At 40.1% G+C, this 17,036-nt stretch overlaps 1 protein-coding gene across 1 annotated transcript; it reads left to right on the top strand.

The window, feature by feature from the left end:
* The first annotated feature begins 5,118 nt into the window (after positions 1 to 5,118).
* LOC134623138 (major histocompatibility complex class I-related gene protein-like) lies at positions 5,119 to 15,525 on the top strand. Its single transcript, XM_065469921.1, has 6 exons — positions 5,119 to 5,174; positions 6,082 to 6,353; positions 8,320 to 8,598; positions 9,539 to 9,841; positions 11,650 to 11,751; positions 15,392 to 15,525. Exons 1-6 carry the CDS (start codon positions 5,119 to 5,121, stop codon positions 15,523 to 15,525), a joined length of 1,146 nt encoding a protein of 381 aa, XP_065325993.1.
* Positions 15,526 to 17,036: the final 1,511 nt, after the last annotated feature.

Below are 17,036 nucleotides of genomic sequence, written 5' to 3'. Positions count from 1 at the left end.
ACCATTGCTGTAGCCTAATCATTTTCACATGCTTCATTTTTGAACAGTCATTTTAAATGACACTTTTGAAGAGGCTAGAAAATATCCAGACTGTGTGTTTTTGATTTTATGGTTCCTGATAAAGGCTCTGAGTAGCCTGAGACAAAGTTCAGGATTGCTTTGTGGTTTTGATTTGGTTTAGATTCAACTAGGAGCTGGAATCCTTCCGTAGATTTTTTTGATCCATGCTGACTTGGTAGCATCACACAGTTTTGCAGATTTGTTAGCTGTACATATATTATGGAAATCTTCCCTTCCAGCACATCCCAAAGTCTATTGGACTGATATCTGGTGACAGTGGAAGCAATTTAAGTACACTGATATCATTGTCATGTTCAAGAAACCAGTTGGTGATAATTTGAGCTTTATGACATGGTGTTATCCCACTGGAAGCAGTTATCAGAAGATGGGTACACTTTGGTCATAAAAGCATGGACATGGACATTGGGAAGCTCATCTGTAACCGGAAGGTTGCCGGTTCGATCCCCCTGCTCTCTCTGTCCTGGTTGTTGTGTCCTTGGGCAAGACACTTCACCTACCGCCTACTGGTGTTGGCCAGAGGGGCCGATGGTGCGATATGGCAGCCTCGCTTCTGTCAGTCTGCCCCAGGGCAGCTGTGGCTACAACTGTAGCTTGCCTCCACCAGTGTGTGAATGTGAGAGTGAATGAATAGTGGAATTGTAAAGTGCTTTAGGTGCCTAGAAAAGCGCTATATAAATGCAATCCATTATTATTATTAAGTGACATCATCCTCACTTTAATCCATTGCTCACACACACTGCGTCACCATAAAGAATATATTTATACTGTTAAAAGAAATGTTAGAAAAACATGTCCATTAAATACAGGTGATCTAGTTCTTAACAATTTTCATGACGTATTATTATTTTTCTTCACTCCCACTGACACTTGTGTTGTGAATATCTAATAAAAAACAGGAGGCAGGTTCACTATGACCCGAACTCCAGACTCACAGGAAAAGACCATGCCAGTGTTACAGCATACAGCATTTACAGCAGTATAAAGTTAAGGAAAGTTTCGTCATGGTTCAGGATGATTTAAAAATGTAATGGTCAACGTGTGAAATGGACGTTAGGATTTGTCAGAATTAGTCCATGGAAATGTGATAAATGTTACCTTCTTATAAAGAATGAATGTAGTTTTTCATTCATTTAAATACAGTATATATTACAGTAAATACAGCATATAAATTAATTAAAAATAAAACCTAACCCGCCAGCTTCTAGCTTTGATTGACAGGTGTAGAACAAACCTGATGACACGAACGCCTAAAAAACGTAAGTGAACCGAAGACATCGGTGTTGATCCATGTTGATCAATCATTGACAATCTGGTTGTTGTTATTTTGTAAGTACTAAAGATGTACAGTAGCAGTATATTTAAGTATATTGAAGCTCATGCTTTTCACTGGATCGATCATGGTAGAATAATTAGCAGAATACACAAATCAGAGATCCGTGCTGCATTATGGTAATTTACATCAAATTATGCATGGTTCTAGAAGATATTTAAAACCTTTGTTTAGAGACCAGTGCAGAGATCAGTACAGTGTACAGTATGGCTGTCAGAGCATCGTGGTGTGGAGAGAAGGAAGAGAGAACCCAAATGCAGGATTTAGGTAAGTGTAGTGTGAGTGGAATGAGGATGATGTTTATTATAATCAACGAATGAACAGAACATGAAATGGAGGACTGACTGACTGACTGAATGGCTGGCTGGATAAACAGAAAACACACACGGAATAGACAATGACAAGACAATGAACTGGAGGATACTAAGGACTTATCGCAGCATGGGCCATATAGGGCGGATTGGACCCCTAAACAGATTCAACACAGACACTAATTGAACGTTACTATGATTTATTACAGAACATATTATATTATTATAGAACATAATGAACAGAGACTGACAAAGGGCTAACATAATAAAACAGTTAATGTGAACATGTGGAAACTAAAGAGAGAACATGAATAAACTCAAAACACTGGGTCAACGACCCAAGAACCCTGACAATGGCATTAAATATAACTTTACAAAAAATCTAGTAATAATTGCTACAAACAAGAAGATCAGGAGAACAAAGTCCCTCCTTTTGTTTTGCCAACAAAGTGCTAATTGACATATTATTGTGATGGTGTGAAGCAACATACACTTATAGTAAGTTAAGTGTGTTTGTGACACTGAAATGTTACCACCTTTCAAAAAGTGATGAGAAATTTTATACACAAATGTATGCTTCAGTGAATCAAATCTGAAAATGTTTGCTAAGTCAATATTTCTGTGAAGGTTCTCAGTCATCCAGGTCATCGTAGTCAAAGGAGCTTGGAAAGAAAAGCGTCTGGACTTCTTTAAGTTGCTTGCAGACGTTTCACCTCTCATCCGAGAAGCTTCTTCAGTTCTAAGGTCAAATGGCCGAGAGTCCCAGATTTAAACCCAGTGGGAGTATCCCCCCAAAGAGGGACAAAGGACCCCCTGGTGATCCTCTAATCACATGAGCCAAGGTGTGAAAGCGGGTGTGGGACCTAATCAGCCAGGGTTTCGGGTGAGCTCATTGTGAAACCTGGCCCCACCTTGTCATGTGAATTCCTGAGGTCAGATGGCCCAGGATGTGAGTGGGCATTAAGGCGTCTGGGGAGGGAACTCAAAACTGGATTATAGATGGCAGACAGTTGGTGTCGTAAACCACCGCCTCTGTTCAAAGATGGTCGCTCACATTGGACATAAATGGCTTCTTTCACTCCTCTTTCAAACCATCTGTCCTCTCTGTCCAAAATGTGAACATTGGCGTCCTCGAAAGAGTGACCTTTATCCTTAAGATGCAGATGGACTGCTGAGTCTTGTCCTGTGGAGGTGGCTCTTCTATGTTGTGCCATGCGCTTGTGAAGTGGCTGTTTGGTCTCTCCAATGTAGAGGTCTGGGCATTCCTCGCTGCACTGTACAGCATACACCACGTTGTTAAGTCTGTGTTTTGGAGTTTTGTCTTTCGGGTGAACCAGTTTCTGTCTGAGTGTGCTGCTGGGTCTGAAGTACACTGGGATGTCGTGCTTGGAGAAAACTCTCCTGAGTTTCTCTGATACACCGGCTACATAGGGGATGACAACGTTGTTGCGTCTGTCTTTCTTATCCTCCCTCGCTGGTGTCTGATCCTCTTTTCTGTGCCTCTTTGCTGACTTTATGAACGCCCAGTTAGGATAACCGCATGTTTTGAGTGCTTCCTTTACGTGTGTGTGTTCCTTCTTTTTTCCCTCAGGCTTAGAGGGAACATGTTCTGCCCGGTGGTGTAGGGTCCTGATTACTCCAAGTTTGTGTTCCAGAGGGTGATGGGAGTCAAAGAGGAGGTACTGGTCCGTGTGTGTGGGCTTCCGGTAAACTTCGATGTTGAGGTTGCCATTCTCTTCAATGTGCACGGCGCAGTCCAGGAAAGGCAAACAGTTATCCTTTGTGTCTTCCCTGGTGAACTTGATGTTCTTATCCACAGCGTTAATGCGCGCAGTGAAGGATTCCACTTCTTGTGTCTTGATTTTGACCCAGGTGTCGTCTACATATCTGTACCAGTGGCTGGGTACTCTCCCTTTAAAAGAGCCAAGAGCCTTCCTTTCCACTTCCTCCATGTAAAGGTTGGCTACAATAGGTGACACGGGGGAGCCCATGGCACAGCCATGTTTTTGTCTGTAGAAGCCTTCGTTGTATTTGAAGAATGTTGTGGTAAGGCAGAGGTCTAACAGTGTGCAGATCTGATCGGGTGCGAAGTTGGTCCTGTCTTCCAAGGAGCTGTCTTCTTGTAGTCGTTTTCTGACAGTCTCCACTGCTTCCGTGGTGCATGCATGTGAAGAGAGAGACTACATCAAAGGACACCATGGTTTCATCTGGACCCAGGGTAAGTTTCTGGACCTTGTCGGTGAAGTCGGTGGAGTTCTTGATGTGGTGTGGGGTGTTCCCCACGAGAGGTGCAAGGATGGTAGCAAGGTGTTTCGCAATGTTATAAGTGGCTGAGTTTAAACTCCCCTGAATGGCTACCCTGAGGTACCCCTGAGCAAGGTACCATCCCTACACACTGCTCCCCGGGCGCTACATTGGTGGCTGCCCAATGCTTCACTGGGTGAATGGGTTAAATGCAGAGGATTAATTTCCCTACGGGGACTAACACATACTTATTATTATAATTCTTATGAGGCATAATGAACTGAGCTCAGGAGTGTCTATATTGATTGACTGAAGTCCAATCTTTGGGAGCTAGAATTCTCACTGGTTTGTAGGGGATCAAATACATAATTTACTCAATGACAAGCGATGCAACTTGTAACTTTTATGTAATGTGTATTTTCTGGATTTTTGTGGAGAGTCTGTCCCTCTCCATTAAAATGAAACTATCTTAAAAATTGGAGACTGAGCAAAAATACAACTCAGCAGTAGATCAAATAAATGTTTTCCTCAATATCTTATTTTCTTCTGCATGTGAGATTCAGACAGCGATGGCTTGTTGAAGACCTTTGCAATTAGAGATAAAAATGAAAAAGTAAAAGAAAGAATAAAAGCGTGGAGAAGCCAGAGAATAGAACATGTATGCAATTTACAATGTCCTATAAGATGTTAACAATGCAGCAGTATTTTCTAGTATTTATACTGTGGAATAATGAAACAGACATGCTTCTAGCACTGACTTCCTTTGACTGATGTCAGTCTGCTTTAAATGTGGAAAACATTTACTAGGAAGTGAATTTCACTGTGTTGTGAAAACAGTGAACCATTACAAACATTGTGTTGAATGAATGTGAAGCAAGAACAAAATAAAGTCCTGCAAGTTTTCTTTTTAGTTAATTTTGCATTGATGGTATGTCTACTCCAACTAAAAAAAACAATAATTACTTAGTTACTTAATTACTGAAGTCAAATATTGAAAACATCATTCCTTTCACACCGCGTTCACTTGCAGGGTGTCATATTCAGAATGCCAAACTAGGGCTGCACCAGGAAGTAACTTTAGACTGAACAAACCTATTAAACGACTCGACTCCTTTGGTAGTTCTTCAGTTCGAGTTCAGCTGTCTAACCATGATGAAGAAGCTAATGATCCTGCTCTTTCTCTGCCATATTGGATTTACAGGTAAGATCACGATTCAAAATCAAAAAACATTATAATTTCATATTTACTTGAGAAGATTATTCTTAGTGAAAGGAATGTGACGTAGTTAGTGGCATGACAACCAGTCAAACAGCTGAATCAGTTATTGTTGTCCTACAGTGAAAAACTCCTTGAGGTTTTATGTCATATCTTTTGGAGCCCCAAACATTCCATATTATGTGAAGTTGAGGAATGTTGAAAACATGCAGGTTAGGCAAATTTTAATGTTTGTGAAAGGGTGTATTGCATGAGCATCAGAATTAGCAAACATGCAGACTTTATTTACTTAAGTAAAAGTACAGATACCAATTTAAAAAAATGCTCCAGTAAAAGTTGAAGTACTGAAGCAACTTTTCTAGTCAAGTAAGGTGAACCTTGTGCTATATTAATATAATATTAAAGTAATATTAGTACATGAGAAATGTAATATTTAAATCTAAGATTAGGTTAAATTAAAATGAATCTAAATCTATAGTATAGCACCTACTGAGAAACAACAACAACAAAACAATAACAGTACTTTCCATGTTTAAAAGATATAGATTATTGGTAGCACTCAAAAAAATTATAATCAGTATTATTTTACCAAAATAAAATGTAGACTAAAATATAACACATAATTTACTTCTTATGTTGTCAGTACATGGATGGCATATAGGACTGAATAAGACAGAAATTACAGAGCCATCGGTATTTAGGGACTTGGGTTAAGTGTAGAGCTGTAAAACTTTGATTAGAGTCATCAGTGACACTGACAGGTGAATTTACAGTTCCTCTTCTACTTTGATGAGAATATGCTAACTAAATCATGAATGAATTAATCATATTTCTGATGATTTCTGATAACTTTGTGTTTTATTTCCTAATACTAACATTATACACATTTATTTGCCCACAGTGAAACACTCACTGATGTATTTTCTCACTGGGTCATCTGGGATCCCAAACATCCCAGACTTTGTGGGTGTTCGAGAGCTTGATGGCGTTGAGGCTGGCTACTGTGATATCAACAACAAAATAATACAGCCAAGACAGGACTGGGCAAAACAAATATTAGATGATGACCGTGCGCACTTGCAGATGTACACTTATCTGTGTTTTGAGAATATACCAGACTTCTTTAAGGGATTAATTTTTACATTGAAGCAGCAGTTCAACCAAACTGGAGGTGCAGTATTTCCTTATATATGTAATATCATTATAAACCATAGGACATATATAAAAACAAATATGAATGTAGAGTTGGTTAAAGACTTGATTGAGACCTGAAATTCTCAGATACTGCTATTGTGAATATTCATTAAAAAGCTAATACAATAATACATTTACAGTACTACATTGTAATCTTCAGTTAAATCATTGGTAGATTTAGATTTTCCTTTAAAAAGTAAAATCAAAACTGTTTTTCTGCTTTTTATAGCTTATAGCCCTGGAGTCAGTGGCGGTCCTAGCCTGCTTGGCGCCCCGGGCGAACACGCCCTCTGGCGCCCCCCCCCCCCACACACACACGGACACATATATGACCCTATATATGAAGAGAGAGAGAGTATGCATAGTATGCAAACGGCTACCAAACAGACATCATAATTCGTCATACAATGAGGACAGGACAAATCAACAATTGACACTGACTAATTAATATTATATTATTGTATATATTGTTTGGAGTTTAGTCTGTTACTGTTACTATTTTTACCATTTCTTCTTGGAGGAACTGTAACCCACATAATTTCCTTAGGGATTAAGAAAGTATTCTGATTCTTAATGTTTTAGGATACATGACCTGCCATTATCCAATGACACATCTGCTTACCTGTATCTTTTGCTCGTTTCTCCTTGTAGGAGCCATAATTAAATGTATTGAATTTTAATGATCACTGGGTTTTCATTTGTTTGGTTGCTATGGTGATGTGTAACGGGAGTCACGTGGGTGCTAGCGGTGACATTAAGAGGGCGTTGTCAGTCTGTCTTTCACTGGTTTGATTTTGACAGAGAGGAGGGCTGGGTAGCCGTAGTTTTTGTTGACCGCAGCACAACGAGTTTCCCCTTGTTGCATTAGAGCTGTGATGTTTTAAGAGTTTGAATCGCGAGCCGATCACATTGCTCTGTAAACTTTTCAAGCACTTTAATAAACAAGCAAGCAATTCCACCTCTCGCATTATTGCGTACAGTTGACAGCGCGTCAGGCAAATAGGCAAGCTCAGTCCCCGGCCTCTAGCGACTGTGGAAGTCGCTACACTCCTCTTCTTTTCTTTTTTTTTAAACTTTAAAAACGGGTTGTGTGTGAGACTTTAAATCAACAAAATATAAAATATACATTTTAAATTGTTATTGATCCCTTTACCCCTGGTCCTAAAGTATATATTTATTTTCTTACTCTTCTTATATTTATTGTTTGTTTACTTGCACTGTTGTAACTGGAGCCTCGTCGTCTCGTCTCTCTATATACTGGACTGTATGTAGCAGAGATGACAATAAAGTTTACTTTGACTTCAGCAGCGAGCAGGCGCACCGAGGGCTCTCGCGCTCACTTTTCGCGTATAGAATTTCGAAAAAACATCGGCGCAAATTATAAGTCTGTATCATAATGTCTGCTGTTTTCGTGTTGTTGGTTTGTTTTTATTTTGTTTTATTTTGCGAGTTGGTTATTAGATGCTGCTCCAGCCACCCAGAGAATCCCCCGCCGCTTCGCCCTCTCCTCCCTGTGCCGCAAGCAGCAGGCGCACCTCGCAAACGGAGGGCGCCCTTACTCCCAGCAAATGGGCGATAGAAAACCGATCGGTGCCTCTGACATCCCCAATATGCGCTGGCTGATGTCGGGGCAGCATGAATACAAGCATTTTTTTTTTTTTGCCAATGCCCGTGATGCCGCCCCCCACCACGATGCCGCCCCGGGCAACTGCCCGTGTCGCCCGTATCTAAAACCGCTACTGCCTGGAGTGAATCTGTTTTTGTTTCTTGTCTTTCTGAAGCTTTTTTCTTGTAATCTTAATAAATCAGGTCTAAGAAAATGTTGGCAGATTGTCTGACTCGAATCATAAGCATAACACAAACACTGGAGAATAACAGTGCCTCACACAGTGCACACTATAAACATGGTTGTTGAAACATCTGTTTTCTCTTTCACTGTTCAGGTGTCCACATTGTACAGAGGATAGATGGCTGTGAATGGGATGAAAACGCTGGAGAGGTGACCGGTGTACTTCAGTATGGATATGATGGAGAAGATTTTCTTAAATTTGATATTAAGACATTAACATGGATTGCGCTGAAACCAGAGGCTGCCATGATCAAACAGAGCTGGGATGCTGACATAAATGATAAAAAAGACGATGAAGACTACTTCACTCGGATTTGTCCAGAGAAGCTCAAGATGTATTTAGACAGTGCGAAAACCTCCCTGGAGAGAACAGGTACCTTTAAATTGATTATTTTTTCGAATGTATAATGGAAAAACATTTACTCTGATTTTATATTAAAAGATTTAGAAGATAACTGTGCTGCTACAATATTTCATTGACAATTGCTGGTTAAAGCTGTGATTATTAACTTCTTTAGGCAAAAACTGTATTTAGAGATGGAAGGAAAAATAGAGATTGACAATGATTGTCCTACTCACTCATACTAGTCTGTTAATCTAACAGCATTTTAGATAACTAACACTAACACACTCAGAACACACACACACACACACACACACACACACACACACAATTTGCAGGGAAAATCTAGAGTTCGTGGAGAGAGTCCATGCAAGCACAAGAAAAACAAATACATCACTGATTAAAAACCAGGACTTCTTGCTTTGATGTAACAGCATTATTAGTCAGTATTTCACACCAAATCACAACAACAGTTGCCTCAAGGGACTTTATACTGTAAAGTAGACCCTGAAATAATACAACAGAGAAAACCCCAACTATCATATGATCCCGTTTGAGCAAGTGCTTTGGCAACAGTGGAAAGGAAACACTCCTTTTAACAGGAAGAAACCTCCAACAGTACCAGGCTGAGGTAGGGGGAAGGGGGAGGAGGAAGAAAGGACAAAAGACCTGCTGTGGAAGAGAGCCAGAGATTAATATAATAAGTAATAATTATGATATGAATCATAGTTTGATTCTCAGGTTTACTTGACTTTCATCAGCAATTATTTTCTGCTGCTAGTATAATGGTTTTCATCTAACATGTACACTACATTTGCTTCTGTATTTTTCATCATATTTGCCTATTGAATTTCTGTGTCTTTAATTTTGTCTAATCTAATTCTGTGTGGATTGTTTCTCATCTTTTCTACTTTTCCATTCATTTTCACCCCTTCTGTCCATTGCCTCACCTCAACATTCCTTCTCTCAGTTCTTCCCTCTGTATCTCTCCTCCAGAAGACTCCCTCCTCTCCAGTCAGCTGCCACGCTACAGGTTTCTATCCTGACAGAGCCGTGATGTTCTGGAGGAAAGATGGAGAGGAGCTTCATGAAAATGTGTACCACACAGATGTACTCCCCAACCATGATGAGAGCTTCCAGATGAGTGTCAGTATGAATGTTTCATCATTTACACCTGAGGACAGGAGAAGATATGAGTGTGTGTTTCAGTTCTCTGATCCTAGCAGCGCCATTGTCAAAACATTGGACAAAGCAGTGTTCAAGACCAACTGGAGTAAGTGCAGTTCACCTCAGAAACACTGATTAGCTCATGTGAGCCCAATGAGAGCATTAACTGTTGCATTTTGAATATTTCAACTTCACTATTTCATGACAGAAATAGTGAAGTTGAAATAGGAACCATAGTAACGGAAAAGTGTTTTTCCTGACACATAGCATCCTAGAGAATGACCTTCTCACATATGTCTCCAGCCTGTGTGCAGGTGCCTGATCTTAAATGTTAAGAGGTACTGAAATTGTAAAAATTTTTAGCAATCAGCAAAGAATGGAATTCCAAAAACACCATCAGTTGCTCGAGTCTGTCTCCCTGAACTGACTACAAGAAAGCCTATGACATTGCCACACACATGGATTCTGGAACTGTACAAAATCAGTTTGCACATGTTTTAAATCATCAAACCACAGTAAATATTGGACAAAGATAACACACGTAAACACAAAATGCTGTGTTTCATCATTTATTTCTCCTAGTGAGGATTTAATGCATAAATTAACTGTGGTGTTTCACACAAGCTGAGCTCAATTTCTCTAGCCACATCCAGACATGATTACTGCCACACGTTCTCAATCAAGAAATCGCTTAATTAGGACCTGCCTGAACAAATTGGAGCAGACCAAAAGTTCCTCAAAAGCTCCTCCCCATGCCAAGGAAATTCAGGAATAAATAAGAAACACAGTAATTGATATCAGTGAGTCTGATCATAATACCATTTCTAAAGCTGTGGGACTCCAGCGAATCACTTGAGAGCCATCATCCACAACTGGCGAAAACATGAAAGAGTGGTGAACCTTCTCAGGAGTGGCTAGTCAACTTAATTTACCCCAGGAGCGCAATGACGACTCATCGAGGATGTCACAAAAGATCCCAGAACAACATCCACAGAACTGCACATTTGGGTTCTGCAGCAGGACAACGATTCAAAACACACCAGCAAGTCCACCTCTGATTGACTTGAGAAAAATAAACTGAAGACATTGGAGTGGTCAAAGTCCTGACCTGAATCCGATTGAGATGCTGTGGCATGACCTTAAAAAGGTGGTTCATGCTTGAAAACCCTCCAATGTGGATAGATTACAACAATTTTGCAAAGATAAAGGGGCCACAGTGCTGTAAAAGACTCATTGCAAGTTATCGCAAACACTTGATTGCAATTGTTATTGCTACAGATGGCCCAACTAGTTATTAGGTTTAGGGGACAATCACTTTTTCCACACAGGGCTGTGTAGGGTCGGATTTTTTCCCCTTAATATTAAACATCTTAATTCATAAACTGAATTTTGTGTTTACTTAGGTTATCTTTATCTAATATTTAAATTTTGAGGTTCAACTTGAGAAAAAGGCAGTGTAAAATATAAAAGTGAGATCAGAGGCCAAATGTACCATAATATTTTAGATCTTTATATAGTACTTCCTATATGTTGAAAACACAAACCACACTTGTAAGAATAATAGTGTCTAAGTTATAAAGCTTTTTAATTTAATTTCTAAACAATAAACCACAAAGTTGACCTTTAAGACCTTGGTGGTAAAGGATATTTCATGAATTGTTAACACGATCACTCTAACATAATCCTTAAAAGGTTTTATCAGAATTTATTCAAAACCTTTTGAGTTATCATGTTTACAGACAGAATGATATGCATGCATGCATGCATGCAAACACTACCAAAAACATAACCTCCTTTGACCACATCAACAACCTTAGTTTGTAGAAGAAAACCCACATGCATAAAATGATAGCCAGATGAATGCACCTTTGTTCTAAAGAGTTTTTCTGTGAAATTCATCTTTTTCTTTTTCAGAGAAACCGAGTAATTTGATTGTCCTCATCATCATTGCAGTGGTTGTTGTTGCAATGATCACCTTGATTCCTGCTGGATACATTTTTTACAAAAAGAAAAAAAGTGAGATGCTTTATTTTTCTTGTTTTCTTTAATTTTTCAGGTTTTAAAATATGAGTTTTCTAAAACTTACTATTTTAAACATTGAGCATTAAATAGTCTAATTATTACAGTCAAAGTCAAAATAATCAGAGGTGTAGTGTACTGGAGAAATAGTGTAAAGCATGTAACAGAGTTGAGTCATTTTTACATATTTGTTAGAACTCAAATTCCAAGTGGACAGCAGGAAAGCAGTAATAAAATCCAATCAAAGCAGATTTCTTATTATATTTGATAGCATGTGACTTGCATTGCTTTCCACCGTCTCATAAAAAAAAAAAAACCCCTGTGATTTGTGTATATAGACTGTTCCACGGACCCCCTCTAACTACTGCTAAGATGGTACATTCCTCCCCTCCTGGGTTTGTGTTTAAAATTACAATTCATAGTTTTATATGTGAATTATATAATGTTAAATTACTATTAAACAAATGACTGACTAAGTATTTTAGACTTTAGTTTACTTCAGCCATATTCCATATAAATCAGGTATCATAAAAATAGCTTCAAATACAGTCATGACAATAAAAGAATATGACTTTAAGGACTTAACAACATTAGTTCAGTAATAGTACACCAACATCTCTGATACATGCACTAAGGGAACACTGAATGACCTCGTGGTTTTTGTCCATAAAACTACTCATCTAAGATTACCACAATGTAAAAGATCTCTCAGCAAAATCATGCAACAGTTTAGGCACACTGTTGCCCCGATCAAATCAGTGAGCTGGGATTTTTTATTCTAAACATGAACTACTGTTACAGCAACAGACGTGGACTACTGGTGCCCCACAAAACAACTCAATGTCCAGTATGTGAAGGAGCCAAACACATGCCTTCTCCTCTCGTTAACCGAGATAAACTGCTGCCATATTGGTTTTACATCTATACTGTCCAGTCTCTCCTGGTGGACATGGCATACAGCAGCATTGTTTAATCTCATTAGAGTCATTGTTAACCTTACCCATCTTTTTAGTCTTCTGAGAGCACCGAAGCTTCTTTTAGCCTCAGTACATGTGTTTTATCCTCAGATTAAAATTATTATTATGTGCTTGATGTGCCTCACCTTTGGCCCTGGCTCCTCCCCTCTGACTGCACTAGGACATATTGCCACCTGATAAAATAACACATTGATTCGTGCCATATAAAAAGTGAGACATGTCAATTCAGATTCTTTGTCAAATATACACCAATGAATCAATTTATATCAGCAGCCTAACAATTGTCATGATAATAAATACTAGTTAATAGTGCTGGGCGATATGGAAAAAATATTTATCACGATATGAATTATTTTATATCATGATAACGATATATATCACGATATACCACCTGACCTGTGGTCATCTAGAAAGTACGCAGTCTGTAAACAGCGAGTGCCGAGGGTGCAGTGTTTGTTTTGAGTTACCGTAAAGCATGTCGCAAATCCGGGTGCACGTATAGCAGCACCAGGTCACAAACCACAAGATGGAGTTTCTTTGCAAAAAATATCATTTTTTTATACTTTATTTTCTCTTGCATAAAGTTAAGAGCATGTATAGTGAGAAGACAACACTAATATATTTGCCACAGGCTATTTAACCTTTTAAGACCTACCATAGAACCAAGTCCGCCAGAGCTTATCTTTATGTTTTTACATGCTGTAGTGCCATTTGTGGGAGCATTTCAAGTTTCCATATATCAATACAACCGTTATAGCCCAAATTTTAATAATATGTATGCATTAAGTCCATAGTAACTACATAAATTGCAAAAAATTGTAGTGCAATAAACTACAAAAAAATTGAAAATCGTTTTTGTTTTTAGTTTACATATATTTCTAGTTAGAAAAATTTAAGAGGTGTATCCCTCAAAACTGTAAATTCAAAAAAGTTGCACAAAATAGTTTCCAACCACGAGAAATTTATTTTGAGTGTCTTCATAGTTTTATTTTTGAGATACACTAATTTTTATATACTACAGGAAAAATGAAAATAAATAATATAATGCATCAAAATAAACTATTTCCAACAGTGTAATTTGAGTTCTAAGCATCCCAGAAACGATACAGAAAAGCATAAAGTCAAACATGACTTTTAAAAACACCAACATAGGCTTATAAGGCCCTTTCGCGAACATGACTTCACTTCCGGTTTCGGGCAGGTAATGGCGGACATGCGATAGTTCGCGCTGACGTATATGCCAACGTAGGAAGTGTTATGAACATCGGCAAAGCGTGTTTCTGGAATATTGTGTTTTTGTTGCTGCAAGTTTGGAATATTATGTTTTTGTTGCTGCAAGTGCTTCTTATGCAATTTTTGCAAAGCTATATGTGGAAGGAAACCGTGACCTAGGGCAAGCTAATGGCATTAGATGTAAGTACAACTCCTCCGGTTTCACATGCAAAAAAAAATTATTGCGCTACCTTACGTGGTTCCAGTTCTACAGGGATTTAAAAATAGTTAGGTAAAACGGAGTGTACCTGCTCCGACCGGTTGTAAAGGGTTAATTATATATTTTATGTAATAATTTATAAAATTTGGGTTAGAAACGATAGAAACGATAGAAGACAAATGGCACGATAGACACTTTTCTATCGTCCACACGATATATATTGTCATATCGCCCAGCACTACTCGTTAATCTGTAGCACCAAATCATCAGTCAGTCACCTGTGACCTCGCCTCTTCACCTCTGTCCGAGCTACAACATGGCAGAGCTGCCTCTGTCACCTGATAAATAACAGTGAGACATTCCAAATACATGCAGTCACACATGTGCTTCAAATACAGTCATGAACCAGCAAGTCATCATCCAATTTCACCTGAGATCTTGTATCACCATTGCTCTCTGAGCTTTGTGTTGGTTGGAATATTTGCAAAATCATGACTACCTCATGATATTCTGTCTCAAAAATTAACCCTATGAATATGTCAGTACCATTAGGATGAAATAATTATGTCACCAACATTTTAACGTTATAACGTTAAATTTTAACAGCCTCTGTAAACTAATATTACAATACACATTTTATGAGTGAACCTGACTTTAAGTGACTTACAGGTTTCTTTGAAAAATACTTTCTTATATCCAGGTTAATCCTTTTTGCTGCCATCCTCCTCTCCTCCTTGCAGCTCCTCGCAGCGCAGGCTTGCCGCTGCTAAAACTAAACAGAGCTCCCTGAAAGGCACAGCCAATCACATTGGCCATATTTGTCACATGACGTAGGACTCCAGTAGAGAATGTAATTTAACTCTTTTTGCACCGCTGGGTGAATGAGACGTTGACAGATCGTTTTTTTCTTTCTATCGAGTTTGTTTTTCTTTACTCGAAGAGATCAAATTATTGGTGGGGACAATTCAATAATTGCTGGATATTGGTGGGGACATGTCCCTTCCGTCCATGCCAAATCTACGCCCTTGAGAGTGACTATGTACCACACGCTCCGCTCAAGCATTCTGTTCCCAGACATCGTTATATCACAACCACCGTGAGTAGGCTGTGCTTCCCTCTGTGGACTCTGTTTTGCCTAAGACACTGTATGTTTGGACTACAAAGACTCTATTCAGAGTGACACCTCAGTTTCTAGTTATTCACCTGATGTCTCTACTGTGATGTTCAGAAGAACATCACATCAAGAAGGCCATGAGTAAAAGTGGTTATCCCAGCTGGACTTCTGTCAAAGCCAGGAAGGCGCCAAAAGAAAGCTCCAGTCGATCCAGGAGAGAAGGACAACCGCTAAGTGAAAACCTGTAGTGATCCCATATGTGTCAGAAGTATCGGCACATCTGAGACGCATTTTTTCTAAACTCCGTGTCTCTGTGGCTTTTAAACCCCAAATCCAGCAATTGTTCATTCGGTTTCTCAGATAGCTACTGTGAGTGATAAGAAGATTTTTTTATCTGGTTATGGGAAATATAAATGCAAGCTTAAAATAAATGAGACAAGTAAGATTTTTTGTTTGCAGCTCAGTTCTCAGCTCATATTTAAAAAGGACATCAACTTGCAATCTCTCAGACTGGGGTCTTGGATGCGGGGCCTCCCTGCTACTTCAGATAAGGAGGCGGTCTGCTTTCCTCCACCCCCAGAGAGAAAAGTTACATCTCCTGGGTCCGGGTATGGTTTGCCCCTCTGGGGGCAGGGGTACCTGGACCTGGGATATAGAGAATGTTTGGGGAGTGTGAATGTGTGTACAGTGTCTACTTGTGTCTGTCTACATGTCGGGTGAGTGCCGAGTGTTTGTTTGTGTATATGGGGGTGGGAATGCACGTTTGTGCCGCGTGCGTCTGTTCGTCTGTGTCTATATGTCAGCTTGGGTCTTAGACTCCACCTCTCTGGGAACATCTCAGGCTCTCCGAGGTATGGAGGCCTATCTCCCCTCACCACACTCCCTGCCGGTGGCTGATGCCCTCAGACGTTGGTGTGTTGGTGGTTCTTGGTATCTGGGGCTGGGCGCTCATGTATGTACCGGCTCACTCCTGGTGGCCGATTGGCAGTGCCTGGCGCCTGTGGCCCGGCTGGGCCCCTTCTGGGGGGTCGGGTGCCTGGCTCGGTCCTCTCTGGCACAGCTGGCTGCCGGCAGAGCCCGCGGGCACATCACTGCAACCCCCTCTGGCCTCTGCTCCGTGGCTGCTGGGTGACCTCTCGTTTGGGGCTCCCAGGAGGGTGGCACGGTTGCCCCTGTGGTGGTTCTCCTTGGATCCTTGTACTCTGGGGCCTCTGGATGTCTGGGGCCTGGATCTTCTCCATACCTGCTTTATGCCCTGGGGGACGGGGCTATGGCTCCCCACACTCCCTAGCAGATCATTACATTTGAATACAAGTGTGCTGATCCACACAGGTGTGCACACGGGTGTTCACGGACACAATCTGCACCTTTCTTGGCTGCTACCTCAAAGCACACTGTGTGCTGTCGATCTTGCATGCTGCACAATAACATGTAATATTTAGTATCTACTGTTAGCTAGTTTATTGTGATGATGTTGTATTTATTATGTTGTTCTTTTTTGGTAAATGGCCTGTATTTGTATAGCGCTTTACTGGTCCCTAAGGACCTCAAAGCGCTTTACGCATTCAGTCATCCACCCATTCACACACACATTCACACACTGGTGATGGCAAGCTACACTGTAGCCACAGCCGCCCTGGGGCACACTGACAGAGGCGAGGCTGCCGGACGCTGGCACCACCAGGCCCTCTGACCACCACCAGTAGGCAACGGGTGAAGTGTCTTGCCCAAGGACACAACAACCGAGACTGTCGGGGCT

This window comes from Pelmatolapia mariae, linkage group LG22 (genome assembly GCF_036321145.2).
Source record: "Pelmatolapia mariae isolate MD_Pm_ZW linkage group LG22, Pm_UMD_F_2, whole genome shotgun sequence".
NCBI classification, from domain to species: Eukaryota; Metazoa; Chordata; class Actinopteri; order Cichliformes; family Cichlidae; genus Pelmatolapia; species Pelmatolapia mariae.
Note: the sequence above shows the minus strand (reverse complement) of the source record. Positions and strands in the feature narration are given on the sequence as shown.